Source organism: Salvelinus alpinus, chromosome 13 (genome assembly GCF_045679555.1).
Source record: "Salvelinus alpinus chromosome 13, SLU_Salpinus.1, whole genome shotgun sequence".
Classification (NCBI taxonomy): domain Eukaryota; kingdom Metazoa; phylum Chordata; class Actinopteri; order Salmoniformes; family Salmonidae; genus Salvelinus; species Salvelinus alpinus.
The window spans coordinates 21,434,299-21,451,657 of record NC_092098.1 but is presented as its reverse complement, the minus strand read 5'-3'; the positions used below and the strand labels follow the sequence as shown (position 1 = coordinate 21,451,657).

Below are 17,359 nucleotides of genomic sequence, written 5' to 3'. Positions count from 1 at the left end.
CCTGTAGACTCGATGGTATTATTTCAGACTGTCTCAGACTCAGTGTCTGTCTGAATGACTGATTGACTGACTAAAGGATGGATGAGCGCAAACAGGCACACTGAAATGTGAAACATAATCTGAGGTGAAATGATCGGAAACAAGGGAACAAAAACAGACCTATCTGGTTGTTTCTGTCAATCACATTTATTGATTTCTCTTCTTTTTTTTTTACAATGAACATAAGCAAAAAAATGATATACATGAAATAATATACATACAGCAAAAACATTATATACATACAATAATATACATACAGCAAAAAAATAATAAAATTATCAGCCAATTCATTTTGGGTGAGACTATCCCAAAGTGTTTCAAAGGAGTTCTGCCTTAGATCGTTTTTAATAAGCTGTCTGTCTGATTCAAGATTTTCAGGGACATAACGTTTTTATATTATTTTTCAGGAGGACCTTTAGTGAAAAGCTGTCTTGCTGCTTAGAAGTGAGTTTGAAACAAATAGTTCACACTAGTTTCCACATGCAGTGGACACAGGCAAGTATTGTGCTGTTTGGGGATAAATCCTTTGCAGTTACTGTAAATATGCAGCTTTCTATTGAATCAGTGTAACTGATCAAACCAATACCAGAAGAGGATGCCCTTCTTCATCTCATCATCTTGGTGCCCATATAAAGACATGCACTGTTCACCTAAAAGAGTAACCAGTAGACAATGACTTGGTATGTGTTTAATCATCAAGTTTTCTTCAGTCTCACTCAGAATTCTGAGATTACAGGTCGAAAACCTACCAGGTAGCACCTCTGTCTTAATACAATACAAAGCTAATACATTATTTCCTCTTTACAACAAAATAACAATAAAAATACTTTATCTTTTTGAAAACAAAATCGTTATGTTTCTATTGTTCAATCTTTAAGACGCGCATTAGCAAACATAAGTATATCTATATGTGAATGTAATATTTCCATGTTCTTTGTGTCTTCTTCCTCACGCTCTTGATTATTTATGTTACTATACATTTGTTGCAGCCATTCCAAGAATAAAAACAGCCACACAGGAAATAAATCTATTGCTTTTTGAAGAAATTTCCAAATGATCACTTAAAAAGGGATATATGGAGATATTATTATATAACAGGTGACACTGGGGAACAACACGATCTGTCCACCAAGAGGCACTGTTGTCATTTAGTGAAACATGCTCCTTCTGTGTGTATCATTATGTAAGAATAGGACTGCTCATGAAATGACATTCACACATCATTCTGAAACATGTTTTAAATGAAATCCTTTCTCTCAGAAAGATCTGTGGTCTGGCAGTTGCAGCACGTTTTTTTTCATACTATTAAAATTCTCATGAATATCTTTGGTTGGAGGGAATGTGGCAGGACTAATCTTGTATGTAGCAAAGAAAAGCATTCATTTTGCCATCAGGAATATATCCACATATCTGTAAGTGCGTGGCTACACACATCATGGATAGTATACACATTTACTTGTAGATTGAATTGTGAATGGAATGGGCTCATGCTGAAAAATGGCTTGTGGTACAACATGGCAATATGTGGGTCACATGGATAAAACCCTGATAATATTATAGTGTAAAGTAACTGTGGAACTAAGCACATACCATAGTCTTTCCTCACCTGACATATTTTAACAGAAAGCATGGATGATGTGTGTGTGTGTGTGTGTGTGTGAGAGAGAGAGAGAGAGAGAGAAAGAGCAAAAGACGGAGGGTTGACATAAAGTGGAACTACAAAGAGAGGATAAAGAAGGGGACCTGTTTTGGATTATCTGACCAGATTAAGAGTGAAATGAAGCGTGACAGAGTGGAGCAGGAATGATAAGGAATAGGTAGCACTAGCACTGCTCAAAAACAAGGACTATTGGTAGGCTACATGCAGCATGCATGTTCAGCATGGAGTCACTTTACTTTGTTCAATCACTCCTATATACCTCAACATGCATTATACAGCACATCTATCAAACAAAACATAGTATTACTGTCAGTCTTGATGATGATATTACCGAGGCACCACTTCAACCCAAATGAAGGAGAATGTATTGATATACAATACTGACAGAGAAGAATAGGCCCTAAAAGTCAACACAATCCTTCATTTGAGTGAACAGATAGATTCTAGTGTTCTGAAAGTGTTGCTATGATGTCGTAGCAGGATCAGTCACATTGGCACAATGTCACAGCCAAGGCAAGGTGCCTGGGTTCAGCAGCGCTCGCTCAGATCCACAGATCCCTCAACTGATGGATGGGCTTTTCTTATTATGTGTACCTAATCAAGTCAGCAGCACATTGACAACCATGCTACAGCAAATTCCTAAACGCTCAATTGTAGATGTTTATAGTTAGAGTACAGCCTCCAACTCCAAGGTTGGTTGGTCTGTTGTACTCCCCTGTTTAAAGCAATGGAATGGCAGAGAATCCTACCAAAATCAAACAAATGACCGGTATTACCAAAAACAGCCATACAGACATTCTGGTCAATGTAATCAGAAATGTTAGAGTCAGTGCATCTCAGTTTGAAGGCTATCACAGCAGTAACAAGCCATGTACAAACTGATGAAGTCAGTCAGACATTTTGGAATATAAGTTTAAACAAACATAGAAACAAAAACAAACTCTCCATATGTCCTTATCCACAGAACCATAAGCATCTCGTCTTCACAAGAAAAACACAAACCAGCGCAAATCAATACAAAATAAAATAACATCATCTTATTTTTTTAAATGTCCAGAAACATGAAATATATGTGATGTACATGCAAAAAGACCTAGCCCTTGAGCTGGAGGAACACAGCTGTGAACACAAACCATGTGTGCACTGTAAGAACGATGTAAATTCCTGTAATGGAAGACTGATCCAATTCATGACTGATGTGCAATTCAAGTGGTTATAACAAAAGAGTCCTGTTTAATGTGAAGAATGTGTATGATTTGTCACTCTAATGAATATTGCACATTGCATATGCAACTTCCAAACCTACAGTATGACATTTTTCTTGCAAATGGAATTTTGTTATACAAACAAACACATACTGTACACACACACATACAAACATACACATACAGTACACACACACATACAAACATACACACGTACAAACATACACATACAGTACACACTGTGGTATCCCAGGAGGTCTACCCCGGGGAATGGTAATAGAGGGGAGGTACGTGAGGCGACGTTGGCTCCCTCTGCTGGGAATACGGGAGCTGGGCCCCCGACACGGACAGCTAAGTGGAGGTAATTAGAGGAACGTGCCAACCAGCTGTGGAGGCGAAATATAAGGAGCACGATGGCACACCGCGGGAGAGAAGAGAGAGAGACGGACACCAGTTAAGAAAGAGAAGGAAGACCGAGCAAAACCTAAGTTATTTATTTTATATATTTATTTTCTGTCTTAGTAAAGTTGTTTTTGCGGACTAAAGCCTCCCTGTCTCTGTGTCAATCTCTGCACGCTCCACCCAACACTCCACGGTTTACCACAACACACACATACAAACATACACATACAGTACACACACATATACACATACAGTACACACACACACACACACATACACATACAGTACACACACATATACACATAGAGTACACACACACACACATACACACACACACACATACAAACATACACATACAGTACACGCACATATACACATACAGTACACACACACACACACACACACATACACACACACATACATACAAACACAGTACACACACACATACAAACATACACATACAGTACACACACACATACAGTACACACACACATACACACACACATACAAACATACACATACAGTACACACACACACATACAGTACACACACACACACACACACACACACACACACACACACACACACACACACACACACACACACACACACACACACACACACACACACATACATACAAACACAGTACATACAAACATACACATACAGTACACACACACATACAAACATACACATACAGTACACATACAAACATACACATACAGTACACACACACATACAGTACACACACACACACACACACACACACACACACACACACACACACACACACACACACACACACACACACACATACAGTACACACACACATACATACAAACACAGTACATACAAACATACACATACAGTACACACACACATACAAACATACACATACAGTACACACACACATACAAACATACACATACAAACATACACATACAGTACACACACACATACAAACATACACATACAGTACACACACACATACAAACATACACATACAGTACACACACACATACAAACATACACATACAAACATACACATACAGTACACACACACATACAAACATACACATACAGTACACATACAAACATACACATACAGTACACATACAAACATACACATACAGTACACATACAAACATACACATACAGTACACACATACAAATACAGTACACACACACACACACACACACACACACACACACACATACAAACATACACATACAGACACACACACACACACACACACATACAAACATACACATACAAACATACACATACAGTACACACACACATACAAACATACACATACAGTACACACACACATACAAACATACACATACAGTACACACACACATACACATACTCAAAGGTGTTGACCTCTATAACTCCCCATGCTGGAGATGCTATCTTCTTATAGCTCACATTTCATTCACACAATGGCTGTGTGGGGGGGCTAAACTGGATGATCACTGCAGAGTGCTGGTGGCCAGTGGTTTAACATAACCTAATTAATAATTCCCACATAGCAGAGCAGAGAGCGGGGACATGAGGCCTCCCGCTTTCTTAGGACACTAAAGACAATACACACATGAAAAATGACTCATGCATTCATCCACCAAAATTGTTTTTACATCATACGTTTAGCTGTTGAACTATTCAAGTGCAATAAAATAGACATACTGATTATATATATATATTATATATATATATATATATTATTATATATAACTAGATATACACGTTTAGTATTGCGTTTTGTGTATATTCGTATATAAAGGGGCACTCTAGAGGGAGGCAGCAAGGAAGGACCCACAATAAACTGGTAAGACGTGTTGATAAATAGACTTCAAGTCAAAGTAACTTACAGAACAGAATCAGTCCCAAATCTCACACACAAAAAACAGAGACAGAATTACCACCCTTTTTACTGCACCAATTTGACATCACTAAACTGGGCATACAATGTCCGACATCGAGGGTAAATGGAAGTTGTAAACATATTCTATTCGTCAAACGGAGGGTGTTAATTCTGTTATCTGTTTCTGTATGTGTGTGTGTGTACCTGTGCACAGAATGAAGAGGTGGGTGGACATGTTAGTGAGAGAAAGAGAAAGTACATCTATTGTTTAGTGTTGATCCTCAGTTTGAAAGACACTTTTCCAGCAAACTTGTCTCTTTCACTCCCAGGAGGAATGTTGTTGGAGATGATCCTGCACTCGATGTTGATGTCTTCGTTGAGGGTGATGTTGAGGAACTTAATGGCAACCAGAGGCTGGGAGTAGTTCACCTGAAACAAGACAATAGATTTGTAAGTTATTGTTACATAAAGCTTTCAGCATTGTTTTCCAGAAACATTTGATCTATAATGTATTGAAAGCACATGCAGATGAATGCGTAATAACAATGTAATGACATTGGATCACTAATATTAGTTATTCTAACCATAAAAATAGGTTTATAAGTGATGCTTTCTGAGTGTTGCTGGGTTGGTGTCGCGGGATTCTCACCTGAGCTTTCTTGCCATAGTAAGGGTAGTACATGAGGTTGAAGATGCCATTTTCAGGGTAGTACGCCACCTCTCCAATCTTATCAGAGTCTTCTTTCTGCAGGGGCAGAGGATCAAGGTTATTAGTTAGGGAATGTTCAGTCGGAAGTGTGTGGGCAAGCAGGGAAGGACTGCCCAATCTGAAGGAGTGGACGAGCTTTGAAAGGACACCATGGCAATTAGAGTAGACTTGATGGAAATTACATTTCCTGCATTTACTGCATGTCTATCTCTATACTGTCCTTGTGGACTTGCAATAGTAAACTACTATTTATTGACATTTATTTTAGACAGAGTCTACCTGTACATGCTATGCTACAACGTTATTGTATCTCTCTAGCTTGGAATATAAAAAGTTGAGGGTACCAGTATGTCACTAGCAACTATACAATACATATCTACTACAATACATATCTATCTGTCACTAAGATCACTACAGTGGCACCCTTACCCACTCATCTTTGCCAACTTTGTACCTCTGAGAGTGGAAGGACAGAATGGATGGTAACAGAAAAGAAGAGAACAACAAAATACACATAGGGTATGAAAGGATGAAATTACATTGTATCACGCAACACAGACGAGCAAAGAAAGACACAGACATAAAGGAACCTAATGGATGACATAGATGAGAACAATATTTCAAGATTGCGTAGCAGTGGCGATGTCTGTTTTGATTGTCTTGTCCCGTCCCTTGTATATATCGTTTTTCATCATATATATTTGTTAAAAAAAAAAATATATCTAATTTTCCATCTACGGACTGAACATACTCTCCTGCAACCCGCCTCACCCAATGTGGTATGGATCTGCTATTTTTACACTTTCGAACCGGAACCCCCTTCTGAAGCTAGCCAACTAACTAGCTACTAGCTAGTAGTCAGTTAGCCACTGCTAGCGGTCATCACCGTTAACTCGGACTGCCAGCCTCAGCCCGGGCAATTCCTGCCAGCCTGCACAGCGCGATATCGGACTGCTTTTCTGTACCACATCTCCGGATTCCTACCGCAAGCTCTGAAACTTTACACCGGATCATCGCAGCTGCTATCCGAGTGGCTACTCTTGTCTAACGTCTCTGTCCCGAAGCAAGCACCAGTTAGCCTGGAGCTAGCCTCGAACTAGGCCCATCTCCCAGCTAGCTGAAGAGATTCCATCAAGCAATCCCTGGGCTTCAATTACCTCTTTTGCCAATTGGCCTGGACCCTTTGCTGCCGACACGAGCCTCGCCGATCCATCGCGACTGGTCTGCCGACGTAACCGTCCGAGGGGGTTTCAACAGACTCTCCTGTTGCGACGTCCCCCTGAGGCCCATCTGCTAGCCTGTTGCTAACCCCGGCCTGCTAGCTGTCTGAATCGCCGTGTCTCCAGCTCACCTAGCTACTCACTGGACCCTATGATCACTCGGCTACACATGCCTCTCCCTAATGTCAATATGCCTTGTCTATTGCTGTTTTGGTTAGTGATTTTTGTCTTCTTTCACTGTAGAGCCTCCAGCCCTGCTCAATATTCCTTAGCTAGCCCTTATGCTCCACCCCCCACACATGCTGTGACCGCACCTGGCTTAAATGGTGCCTCTAGAGACAAAACCTCTCTCATCGTCACTCAATGCCTAGGATTACCTCTACTGTACTCACATCCTACCATACCCTTGTCTGTACATTATGCCTTGAATCTATTCTTCCGCGCCCAGAAACCTGCTCCTTTTACTCTCTGTTCCGAATGCACTAGATGACCAGTTCTTTTAGCCTTTAGCCGTACTCTTATCCTACTCCTCCTTTGTTCCTCTGGTGATGTAGAGGTTAACCCAGGCCCTGCAGCCCCCAACATCACTCCCATTCCCCAGGCGCTCTCATTTGTTGACTTCTGTAACTGCAAAAGCCTTGGTTTCATGCATGTTAACATTAGAAGCCTCCTCCCTAAGTTTGTTTTATTCACTGCTTTAGCACACTCCGCCAACCCGGATGTCCTAGCCGTGTCTGAATCCTGGCTTAGGAAGGCCACCAAAAATCCTGAAATTTCCATCCCTAACTATAACATTTTCCGACAAGATAGAACTGCCAAAGGGGGCGGAGTTGCAATCTACTGCAGAGATAGCCTGCAGAGTTCTGTCATGCTATCCAGGTCTGTGCCCAAACAATTCGAGCTTCTACTTTTAAAAATCAACCTTTCCAGAAACAAGTCTCTCACCGTTGCCGCTTGTTATAGACCCCCCTCGGCCCCCAGTTGTGCCCTGGACACCATATGTGAATCATCAATGAACCTACCAGGTACAATCCTAAATCTGTAACCATGGGCACCCTCTTAGATCCTGACTAACCTGCCCTCTAAATACACCTCTGCTGTCTTCAACCAGGATTTCAGCGATCACTGCCGCGGTCAAACGACCACCCCTCATCACTGTCAAACGCTCCCTAAAACACTTCATCGAGCAGGCCTTTCTAATCGACCTGGCCTGGGTATCCTGGAAGGATATTGACCTCATCCCGTCAGTAGAGGATGCCTGGTTGCTCTTCAAAAGTGCTTTCCTCTCCATCTTAAATAAGCATGCCCCATTCAAAAAATGTAGAACTAAGAACAGATATAGCCCTTGGTTCATCCCAGACTTGACTGCCCTGACCAGCACAAAAACATCCTGTGGCGTTCTGCATGAGCATCGAATAGCCCCCGCGATATGCAACTTTTCAGGGAAGTCAGGAACCAATATACTCAGTCAGTTAGGAAAGTTAAGGCTAGCTTTTTCAAACAGAAATTTGCTTCCTGTAGCACTAATTCCAAAAAGTTTTGGGCACCTACTCCCAGCTGCCCACTGCACTGAGGCTAGGAAACACTGTCACCACCGATAAATCTACGATAATCGATCATTTCAATAAGCATTTTTCCACGGCTGGCCATGCTTTCCACCTGGCTACCCCTACCCTGGCCAACATCTCAGCACCCCCTGCAGCAACTTGCCCAACCCCCCGCCTTATCTCAGCTCACTGGTCACCATAGCAACACCCACCTGTAGCATGCGCTCCAGCAGGTATATTGCACTGGTCATCCCCAAAGCCAACACTTCCTTTGGCCGCCTTTCCTTCCAGTTCTCTGCTGCCAATGACTGGAACGAATTGCAAAAATCTCTGAAGCTGGAGTCTTATATCTCCCTCTCTAATTTTAAGCATCAGCTGTCTGAGCAGCTTACCGATCACTGTACCTGTACACAGCCAATCTGTAAATAGCACATCCTCATCCCCATATTATTACTTACCCTCTTGCTCTTTTGCACCCCAGTATCTCTACTTGCACATCTGTCACGCCCTGACCATAGAGAGCCTTGTTATTCTCTATTTTGGTTAGTTCGCGGTGTGACTAGGGGGGGGGGGGGTGTTCCTATCTAGGTTATTATTTCTATGTTGGCCTGGTATGGTTCCCAATCAGAGGCAGCTATTTATCGTTGTCTCTGATTGGGGATCATATTTAGGCAGCCATTTCCCCACTGGTTTTTGTGGGATCTTGTTTCTGTGTAGTTGTCTGTGAGCACTGCATGAACTTCACTGGTCGTGTATTCTTTGTTTTTTTTGTTCGGTTCTCTTAAAATAAAAGGATGTGGAACCGATATCACGCTGCGCTTTGGTCTGAGTATACTTACAACGACGATCGGGAAAACATCATCATCTGCTCATCTATCACTCCAGTGTTAATGCTAAGTTGTAATTATTTCACCTCTAGGGCCTATTTATTGCCTACCTCCCTACTATTCTACATTTGCACACACTGTACATAAATAGAAAAATCTTTATTTTCTTTAGTGTTATTGACTGTACAATTGTTTATGTGTAACTCTGTGTTGTTGATTTTGTCGCACTGCTTTGCTTTATCTTGGCCAGGTCACAGTTGTAAATGAGAACTTGTTCTCAACTGGCCTACTTGGTTAAATAAATGTAAAAGATTTGTTATTTTTTTAAGATACAAGATGGGTTAATTCTGAGAGGTGGGGGACTGAATGAGCGAGAGAGAGGCTCACCTTCGCTCCACAAGTGACAAATGGAGCCTGGCCATCCTTTCCTGGCAACATCCCAATGACCTAGAGGGACAGACAGACCTGTGTTAACCTGGCAGTTTCACCCCCGTCCCCACTTCATCCCTCCTTAAAACAGATCCATTCAACTGAGAAATGTTGTGATTCTGAAAACAATAAAACAAACAATTCTAAACTCCCCCCCCCTCTGCTTCTCCCATACCCGGTTCAGCTTGATGATGATGCATGGCTTGCCAGCCTGGTATCCATAGGTATGGTCATCGAGGCCAGAGCATTCTTGTAGAAGGGTGCGGTTGAACTGGCAGGAGCGCTTGGGGTTGTCCTTCACATCACCACTGTCTGCCTGAACAAAGTACTGGTCCGGTGTGCACTCGTCATTCTTCTCAGCCTGCAGAGAGTTGTTGTAGGCTGGATGGGAGAGAAATACAGTTTAACATGTTGTTTTCCCCAATGGAAATTACATTAGAGAGACAGACAGAGACACAAGCTGACAGAAACATACTCACGGGAGAGGAAATTGTCCAGGGTCTTGGTATACATGTCCCAGCTCTCAGTGTTGTGGGTGTTGATCTCCATGGTGTCTCCCCTGGGTCTGATCATCATGCCTGGTGAAAAGAGAGAAAGAGGAGAGGGAGGGATTTTAGCCTTCATCATATGTATACAGTACAATGTGTGATTGTCTGGGGTGTTCACGACTATACAGTAGCAATTGTAAAAATGTTAGTTTGTAATGTGAGGTTTAAGTGTATCAAAACCTCTTAAATTGTGGTATTGGTGTATTAGTGTATAATACCTGGTGTGCCAAGCCTGTCTTGCCAGGTGGGTTTGTGGTCATCCAAGGTCTGCAGCATGACATACATGGTGAGGCAGAACATGCCTGCTAGGAAGATGTAGAACACTAGGTAGAAGAGCAGGATGAGGCCTGGGAGGGAGACACAGCCAGCACACAGACACAGTATTAACTTCACACAAGTTCAAAGGAAACGCAACATTCAACGAAATACGGCTATGTCCAAAATGGCACCCTATTACCTATACAATGGGGCCATTACAGAATATGGCCGTTCCATATTCCCCATTTATACAGACTAGGGTGCCATTTAAGATTTTGCCCTATGTAAAAACAAAGCCTGAAAAGGTCATGTAGAGGAGGTGTTATATTGTCTAAGACCCAAGACAATACTTAGTTTGGCCACTTTCTGTCTTTATCACACTATACCACACTCTCTGTCTTTATCACACTATACCACTCTCTCTGTCTTTATCACACTATACCACTCTCTCTGTCTTTATCACACTATACCACTCTCTCTCTGTCTTTATCACACTATTATCACACTATACCACTCTCTCTGTCTTTATCACACTATACCACTCTCTCTCTCTGTCTTTATCACACTATACCACTCTCTCTCTGTCTTTATCACACTATACCACTCTCTCTCTCTGTCTTTATCACACTATACCACACTCTCTCTCTGTCTTTATCACACTATACCACTCTCTCTGTCTTTATCACACTATACCACTCTCTCTCTCTGTCTTTATCACACTATACCACTCTCTCTGTCTTTATCACACTATACCACTCTCTCTCTCTGTCTTTATCACACTATACCACTCTCTCTGTCTTTATCACACTATACCACTCTCTCTCTGTCTTTATCACACTATACCACTCTCTCTCTCTGTCTTTATCACACTATACCACTCTCTCTCTCTGTCTTTATCACACTATACCACTCTCTCTGTCTTTATCACACTATACCACTCTCTCTCTGTCTTTATCACACTATACCACTCTCTCTCTGTCTTTATCACACTATACCACTCTCTCTCTCTGTCTTTATCACACTATACCACTCTCTCTCTCTGTCTTTATCACACTATACCACTCTCTCTCTGTCTTTATCACACTATACCACTCTCTCTCTGTCTTTATCACACTATACCACTCTCTCTCTCTGTCTTTATCACACTATACCACTCTCTCTCTCTGTCTTTATCACACTATACCACTCTCTCTCTCTGTCTTTATCACACTATACCACTCTCTCTCTCTGTCTTTATCACACTATACCACTCTCTCTCTCTGTCTTTATCACACTATACCACTCTCTGTCTTTATCACACTATACCACTCTCTGTCTTTATCACACTATACCACTCACTCTGTCTTTATCACACTATACCACTCTCTGTCTTTATCACACTATACCACTCTCTCTCTCTCTGTCTTTATCACACTATACCACTCTCTCTGTCTTTATCACACTATACCACTCTCTCTCTGTCTTTATCACACTATACCACTCTCTCTCTCTGTCTTTATCACACTATACCACTCTCTCTCTCTGTCTTTATCACACTATACCACTCTCTCTCTCTGTCTTTATCACACTATACCACTCTCTCTCTCTGTCTTTATCACACTATACCACTCTCTCTGTCTTTATCACACTATACCACTCTCTCTCTGTCTTTATCACACTATACCACTCTCTCTCTGTCTTTATCACACTATACCACTCTCTCTCTCTGTCTTTATCACACTATACCACTCTCTCTCTGTCTTTATCACACTATACCACTCTCTCTCTCTGTCTTTATCACACTATACCACTCTCTCTGTCTTTATCACACTATACCACTCTCTCTCTGTCTTTATCACACTATACCACTCTCTCTCTCTGTCTTTATCACACTATACCACTCTCTCTGTCTTTATCACACTATACCACTCTCTCTCTGTCTTTATCACACTATACCACTCTCTCTTTCTTTATCACACTATACCACTCTCTCTCTGTCTTTATCACACTATACCACTCTCTCTGTCTTTATCACACTATACCACTCTCTCTGTGTCTTTATCACACTATACCACTCTCTCTCTCTGTCTTTATCACACTATACTACTCTCTCTCTGTCTTTATCACACTATACCACTCTCTCTCTGTCTTTATCACACTATACCACTCTCTGTCTTTATCACACTATACCACTCTCTCTCTCTGTCTTTATCACACTATACTACTCTCTCTCTGTCTTTATCACACTATACCACTCTCTCTCTCTGTCTTTATCACACTATACCACTCTCTCTCTCTGTCTTTATCACACTATACCACTCTCTCTGTCTTTATCACACTATACTACTCTCTCTCTGTCTTTATCACACTATACCACTCTCTCTCTCTGTCTTTATCACACTATACCACTCTCTCTCTCTGTCTTTATCACACTATACTACTCTCTCTCTGTCTTTATCACACTATACCACTCTCTCTCTCTGTCTTTATCACACTATACCACTCTCTCTCTGTCTTTATCACACTATACCACTCTCTCTCTCTGTCTTTATCACACTATACCACTCTCTCTCTCTGTCTTTATCACACTATACTACTCTCTCTCTGTCTTTATCACACTATACCACACTCTCTCTCTGTCTTTATCACACTATACCACTCTCTCTCTGTCTTTATCACACTATACCACTCTCTCTCTCTGTCTTTATCACACTATACCACTCTCTCTCTGTCTTTATCACACTATACCACTCTCTGTCTGTCTTTATCACACTATACCACTCTCTCTGTCTTTATCACACTATACCACACTCTCTCTGTCTTTATCACACTATACCACTCTCTCTGTCTTTATCACACTATACCACTCTCTCTGTCTTTATCACACTATACCACTCTCTCTGTCTTTATCACACTATACCTCTCTCTCTGTCTTTATCACACTATACCACTCTCTCTCTCTCTGTCTTTATCACACTATACCACACTCTCTCTCTGTCTTTATCACACTATACCACTCTCTCTGTCTTTATCACACTATACCACTCTCTGTCTTTATCACACTATACCACTCTCTCTCTGTCTTTATCACACTATACCACTCTCTCTCTCTGTCTTTATCACACTATACCACTCTCTCTCTGTCTTTATCACACTATACCACTCTCTCTCTCTGTCTTTATCATACTATACCACTCTCTCTCTGTCTTTATCACACTATACCACTCTCTCTGTCTTTATCACACTATACCTCTCTCTCTGTCTTTATCACACTATACCACTCTCTCTCTGTCTTTATCACACTATACCACTCTCTCTCTCTGTCTTTATCACACTATACCACTCTCTCTGTCTTTATCACACTATACCACTCTCTGTCTTTATCACACTATACCACACTCTCTCTCTGTCTTTATCACACTATACCACTCTCTCTCTGTCTTTATCACACTATACCACTCTCTCTCTCTGTCTTTATCACACTATACCACTCTCTCTCTATCTTTATCACACTATACCACTCTCTCTCTGTCTTTATCACACTATACCACTCTCTCTGTCTTTATCACAATATACCTCTCTCTCTGTCTTTATCACACTATACCTCTCTCTCTGTCTTTATCACACTATACCACTCTCTCTCTGTCTTTATCACACTATACCACTCTCTGTCTTTATCACACTATACCACTCTCTGTCTTTATCACACTATACCACTCTCTCTCTGTCTTTATCACACTATACCACTCTCTCTGTCTTTATCACAATATACCTCTCTCTCTGTCTTTATCACACTATACCTCTCTCTCTGTCTTTATCACACTATACCACTCTCTGTCTTTATCACACTATACCACTCTCTGTCTTTATCACACTATACCACTCTCTGTCTTTATCACACTATACCACTCTCTCTGTCTTTATCACACTATACCACTCTCTGTCTTTATCACACTATACCACTCACTCTCTGTCTTTATCACACTATACCACTCTCTCTCTCTGTCTTTATCACACTATACCACTCTCTCTGTCTTTATCACACTATACCACTCTCTCTCTCTGTCTTTATCACACTATACCACTCTCTCTCTGTCTTTATCACACTATACCACTCTCTCTCTCTGTCTTTATCACACTATACCACTCTCTCTGTCTTTATCACACTATACCACTCTCTCTCTGTCTTTATCACACTATACCACTCTCTCTGTCTTTATCACACTATACCTCTCTCTCTGTCTTTATCACACTATACCACTCTCTCTCTCTGTCTTTATCACACTATACCACACTCTCTCTCTGTCTTTATCACACTATACCACTCTCTCTGTCTTTATCACACTATACCACTCTCTCTCTCTGTCTTTATCACACTATACCACTCTCTCTGTCTTTATCACACTATACCACTCTCTCTCTCTGTCTTTATCACACTATACCACTCTCTCTGTCTTTATCACACTATACCACTCTCTCTCTGTCTTTATCACACTATACCACTCTCTCTCTCTGTCTTTATCACACTATACCACTCTCTCTCTCTGTCTTTATCACACTATACCACTCTCTCTCTGTCTTTATCACACTATACCACTCTCTCTCTGTCTTTATCACACTATACCACTCTCTCTCTGTCTTTATCACACTATACCACTCTCTCTCTCTGTCTTTATCACACTATACCACTCTCTCTCTCTGTCTTTATCACACTATACCACTCTCTCTCTGTCTTTATCACACTATACCACTCTCTCTCTGTCTTTATCACACTATACCACTCTCTCTCTCTGTCTTTATCACACTATACCACTCTCTCTCTCTGTCTTTATCACACTATACCACTCTCTCTCTCTGTCTTTATCACACTATACCACTCTCTCTCTCTGTCTTTATCACACTATACCACTCTCTCTCTCTGTCTTTATCACACTATACCACTCTCTGTCTTTATCACACTATACCACTCTCTGTCTTTATCACACTATACCACTCACTCTGTCTTTATCACACTATACCACTCCTCTGTCTTTATCACACTATACCACTCTCTCTCTCTCTGTCTTTATCACACTATACCACTCTCTCTGTCTTTATCACACTATACCACTCTCTCTCTGTCTTTATCACACTATACCACTCTCTCTCTCTGTCTTTATCACACTATACCACTCTCTCTCTCTGTCTTTATCACACTATACCACTCTCTCTCTCTGTCTTTATCACACTATACCACTCTCTCTCTCTGTCTTTATCACACTATACCACTCTCTCTGTCTTTATCACACTATACCACTCTCTCTCTGTCTTTATCACACTATACCACTCTCTCTCTGTCTTTATCACACTATACCACTCTCTCTCTCTGTCTTTATCACACTATACCACTCTCTCTCTGTCTTTATCACACTATACCACTCTCTCTCTCTGTCTTTATCACACTATACCACTCTCTCTGTCTTTATCACACTATACCACTCTCTCTCTGTCTTTATCACACTATACCACTCTCTCTCTCTGTCTTTATCACACTATACCACTCTCTCTGTCTTTATCACACTATACCACTCTCTCTCTGTCTTTATCACACTATACCACTCTCTCTGTCTTTATCACACTATACCACTCTCTCTCTCTGTCTTTATCACACTATACCACTCTCTCTGTCTTTATCACACTATACCACTCTCTCTGTGTCTTTATCACACTATACCACTCTCTCTCTCTGTCTTTATCACACTATACTACTCTCTCTCTGTCTTTATCACACTATACCACTCTCTCTCTGTCTTTATCACACTATACCACTCTCTGTCTTTATCACACTATACCACTCTCTCTCTCTGTCTTTATCACACTATACTACTCTCTCTCTGTCTTTATCACACTATACCACTCTCTCTCTCTGTCTTTATCACACTATACCACTCTCTCTCTCTGTCTTTATCACACTATACCACTCTCTCTGTCTTTATCACACTATACTACTCTCTCTCTGTCTTTATCACACTATACCACTCTCTCTCTCTGTCTTTATCACACTATACCACTCTCTCTCTCTGTCTTTATCACACTATACTACTCTCTCTCTGTCTTTATCACACTATACCACTCTCTCTCTCTGTCTTTATCACACTATACCACTCTCTCTCTGTCTTTATCACACTATACCACTCTCTCTCTCTGTCTTTATCACACTATACCACTCTCTCTCTCTGTCTTTATCACACTATACTACTCTCTCTCTCTGTCTTTATCACACTATACCACACTCTCTCTCTGTCTTTATCACACTATACCACTCTCTCTCTGTCTTTATCACACTATACCACTCTCTCTCTCTGTCTTTATCACACTATACCACTCTCTCTCTGTCTTTATCACACTATACCACTCTCTGTCTGTCTTTATCACACTATACCACTCTCTCTGTCTTTATCACACTATACCACACTCTCTCTGTCTTTATCACACTATACCACTCTCTCTGTCTTTATCACACTATACCACTCTCTCTCTGTCTTTATCACACTATACCACTCTCTCTGTCTTTATCACACTATACCTCTCTCTCTGTCTTTATCACACTATACCACTCTCTCTCTCTCTGTCTTTATCACACTATACCACACTCTCTCTCTGTCTTTATCACACTATACCACTCTCTC

General features: G+C 41.1%; 1 protein-coding gene across 2 annotated transcripts in view; it reads right to left on the bottom strand.

Moving 5' to 3' along the window:
• Window positions 1–170: 170 nt before the first annotated feature.
• Window positions 171–17,359, bottom strand: part of LOC139537343 (sodium/potassium-transporting ATPase subunit beta-2-like) — a 59,646-nt gene continuing 42,457 nt past the window's right edge. For both annotated transcript variants that reach the window (XM_071338548.1, XM_071338549.1), the window contains exons 2-7: window positions 10,673–10,801; window positions 10,386–10,484; window positions 10,082–10,287; window positions 9,865–9,924; window positions 5,824–5,919; window positions 171–5,603 (exon numbers count right to left, since the gene is read on the bottom strand). In XM_071338548.1, the coding sequence (XP_071194649.1) occupies window positions 5,436–5,603; window positions 5,824–5,919; window positions 9,865–9,924; window positions 10,082–10,287; window positions 10,386–10,484; window positions 10,673–10,801 (758 nt within the window). In that variant the 3' untranslated portion in view covers window positions 171–5,435. The remainder of the gene's footprint in view (window positions 5,604–5,823; window positions 5,920–9,864; window positions 9,925–10,081; window positions 10,288–10,385; window positions 10,485–10,672; window positions 10,802–17,359) is intronic.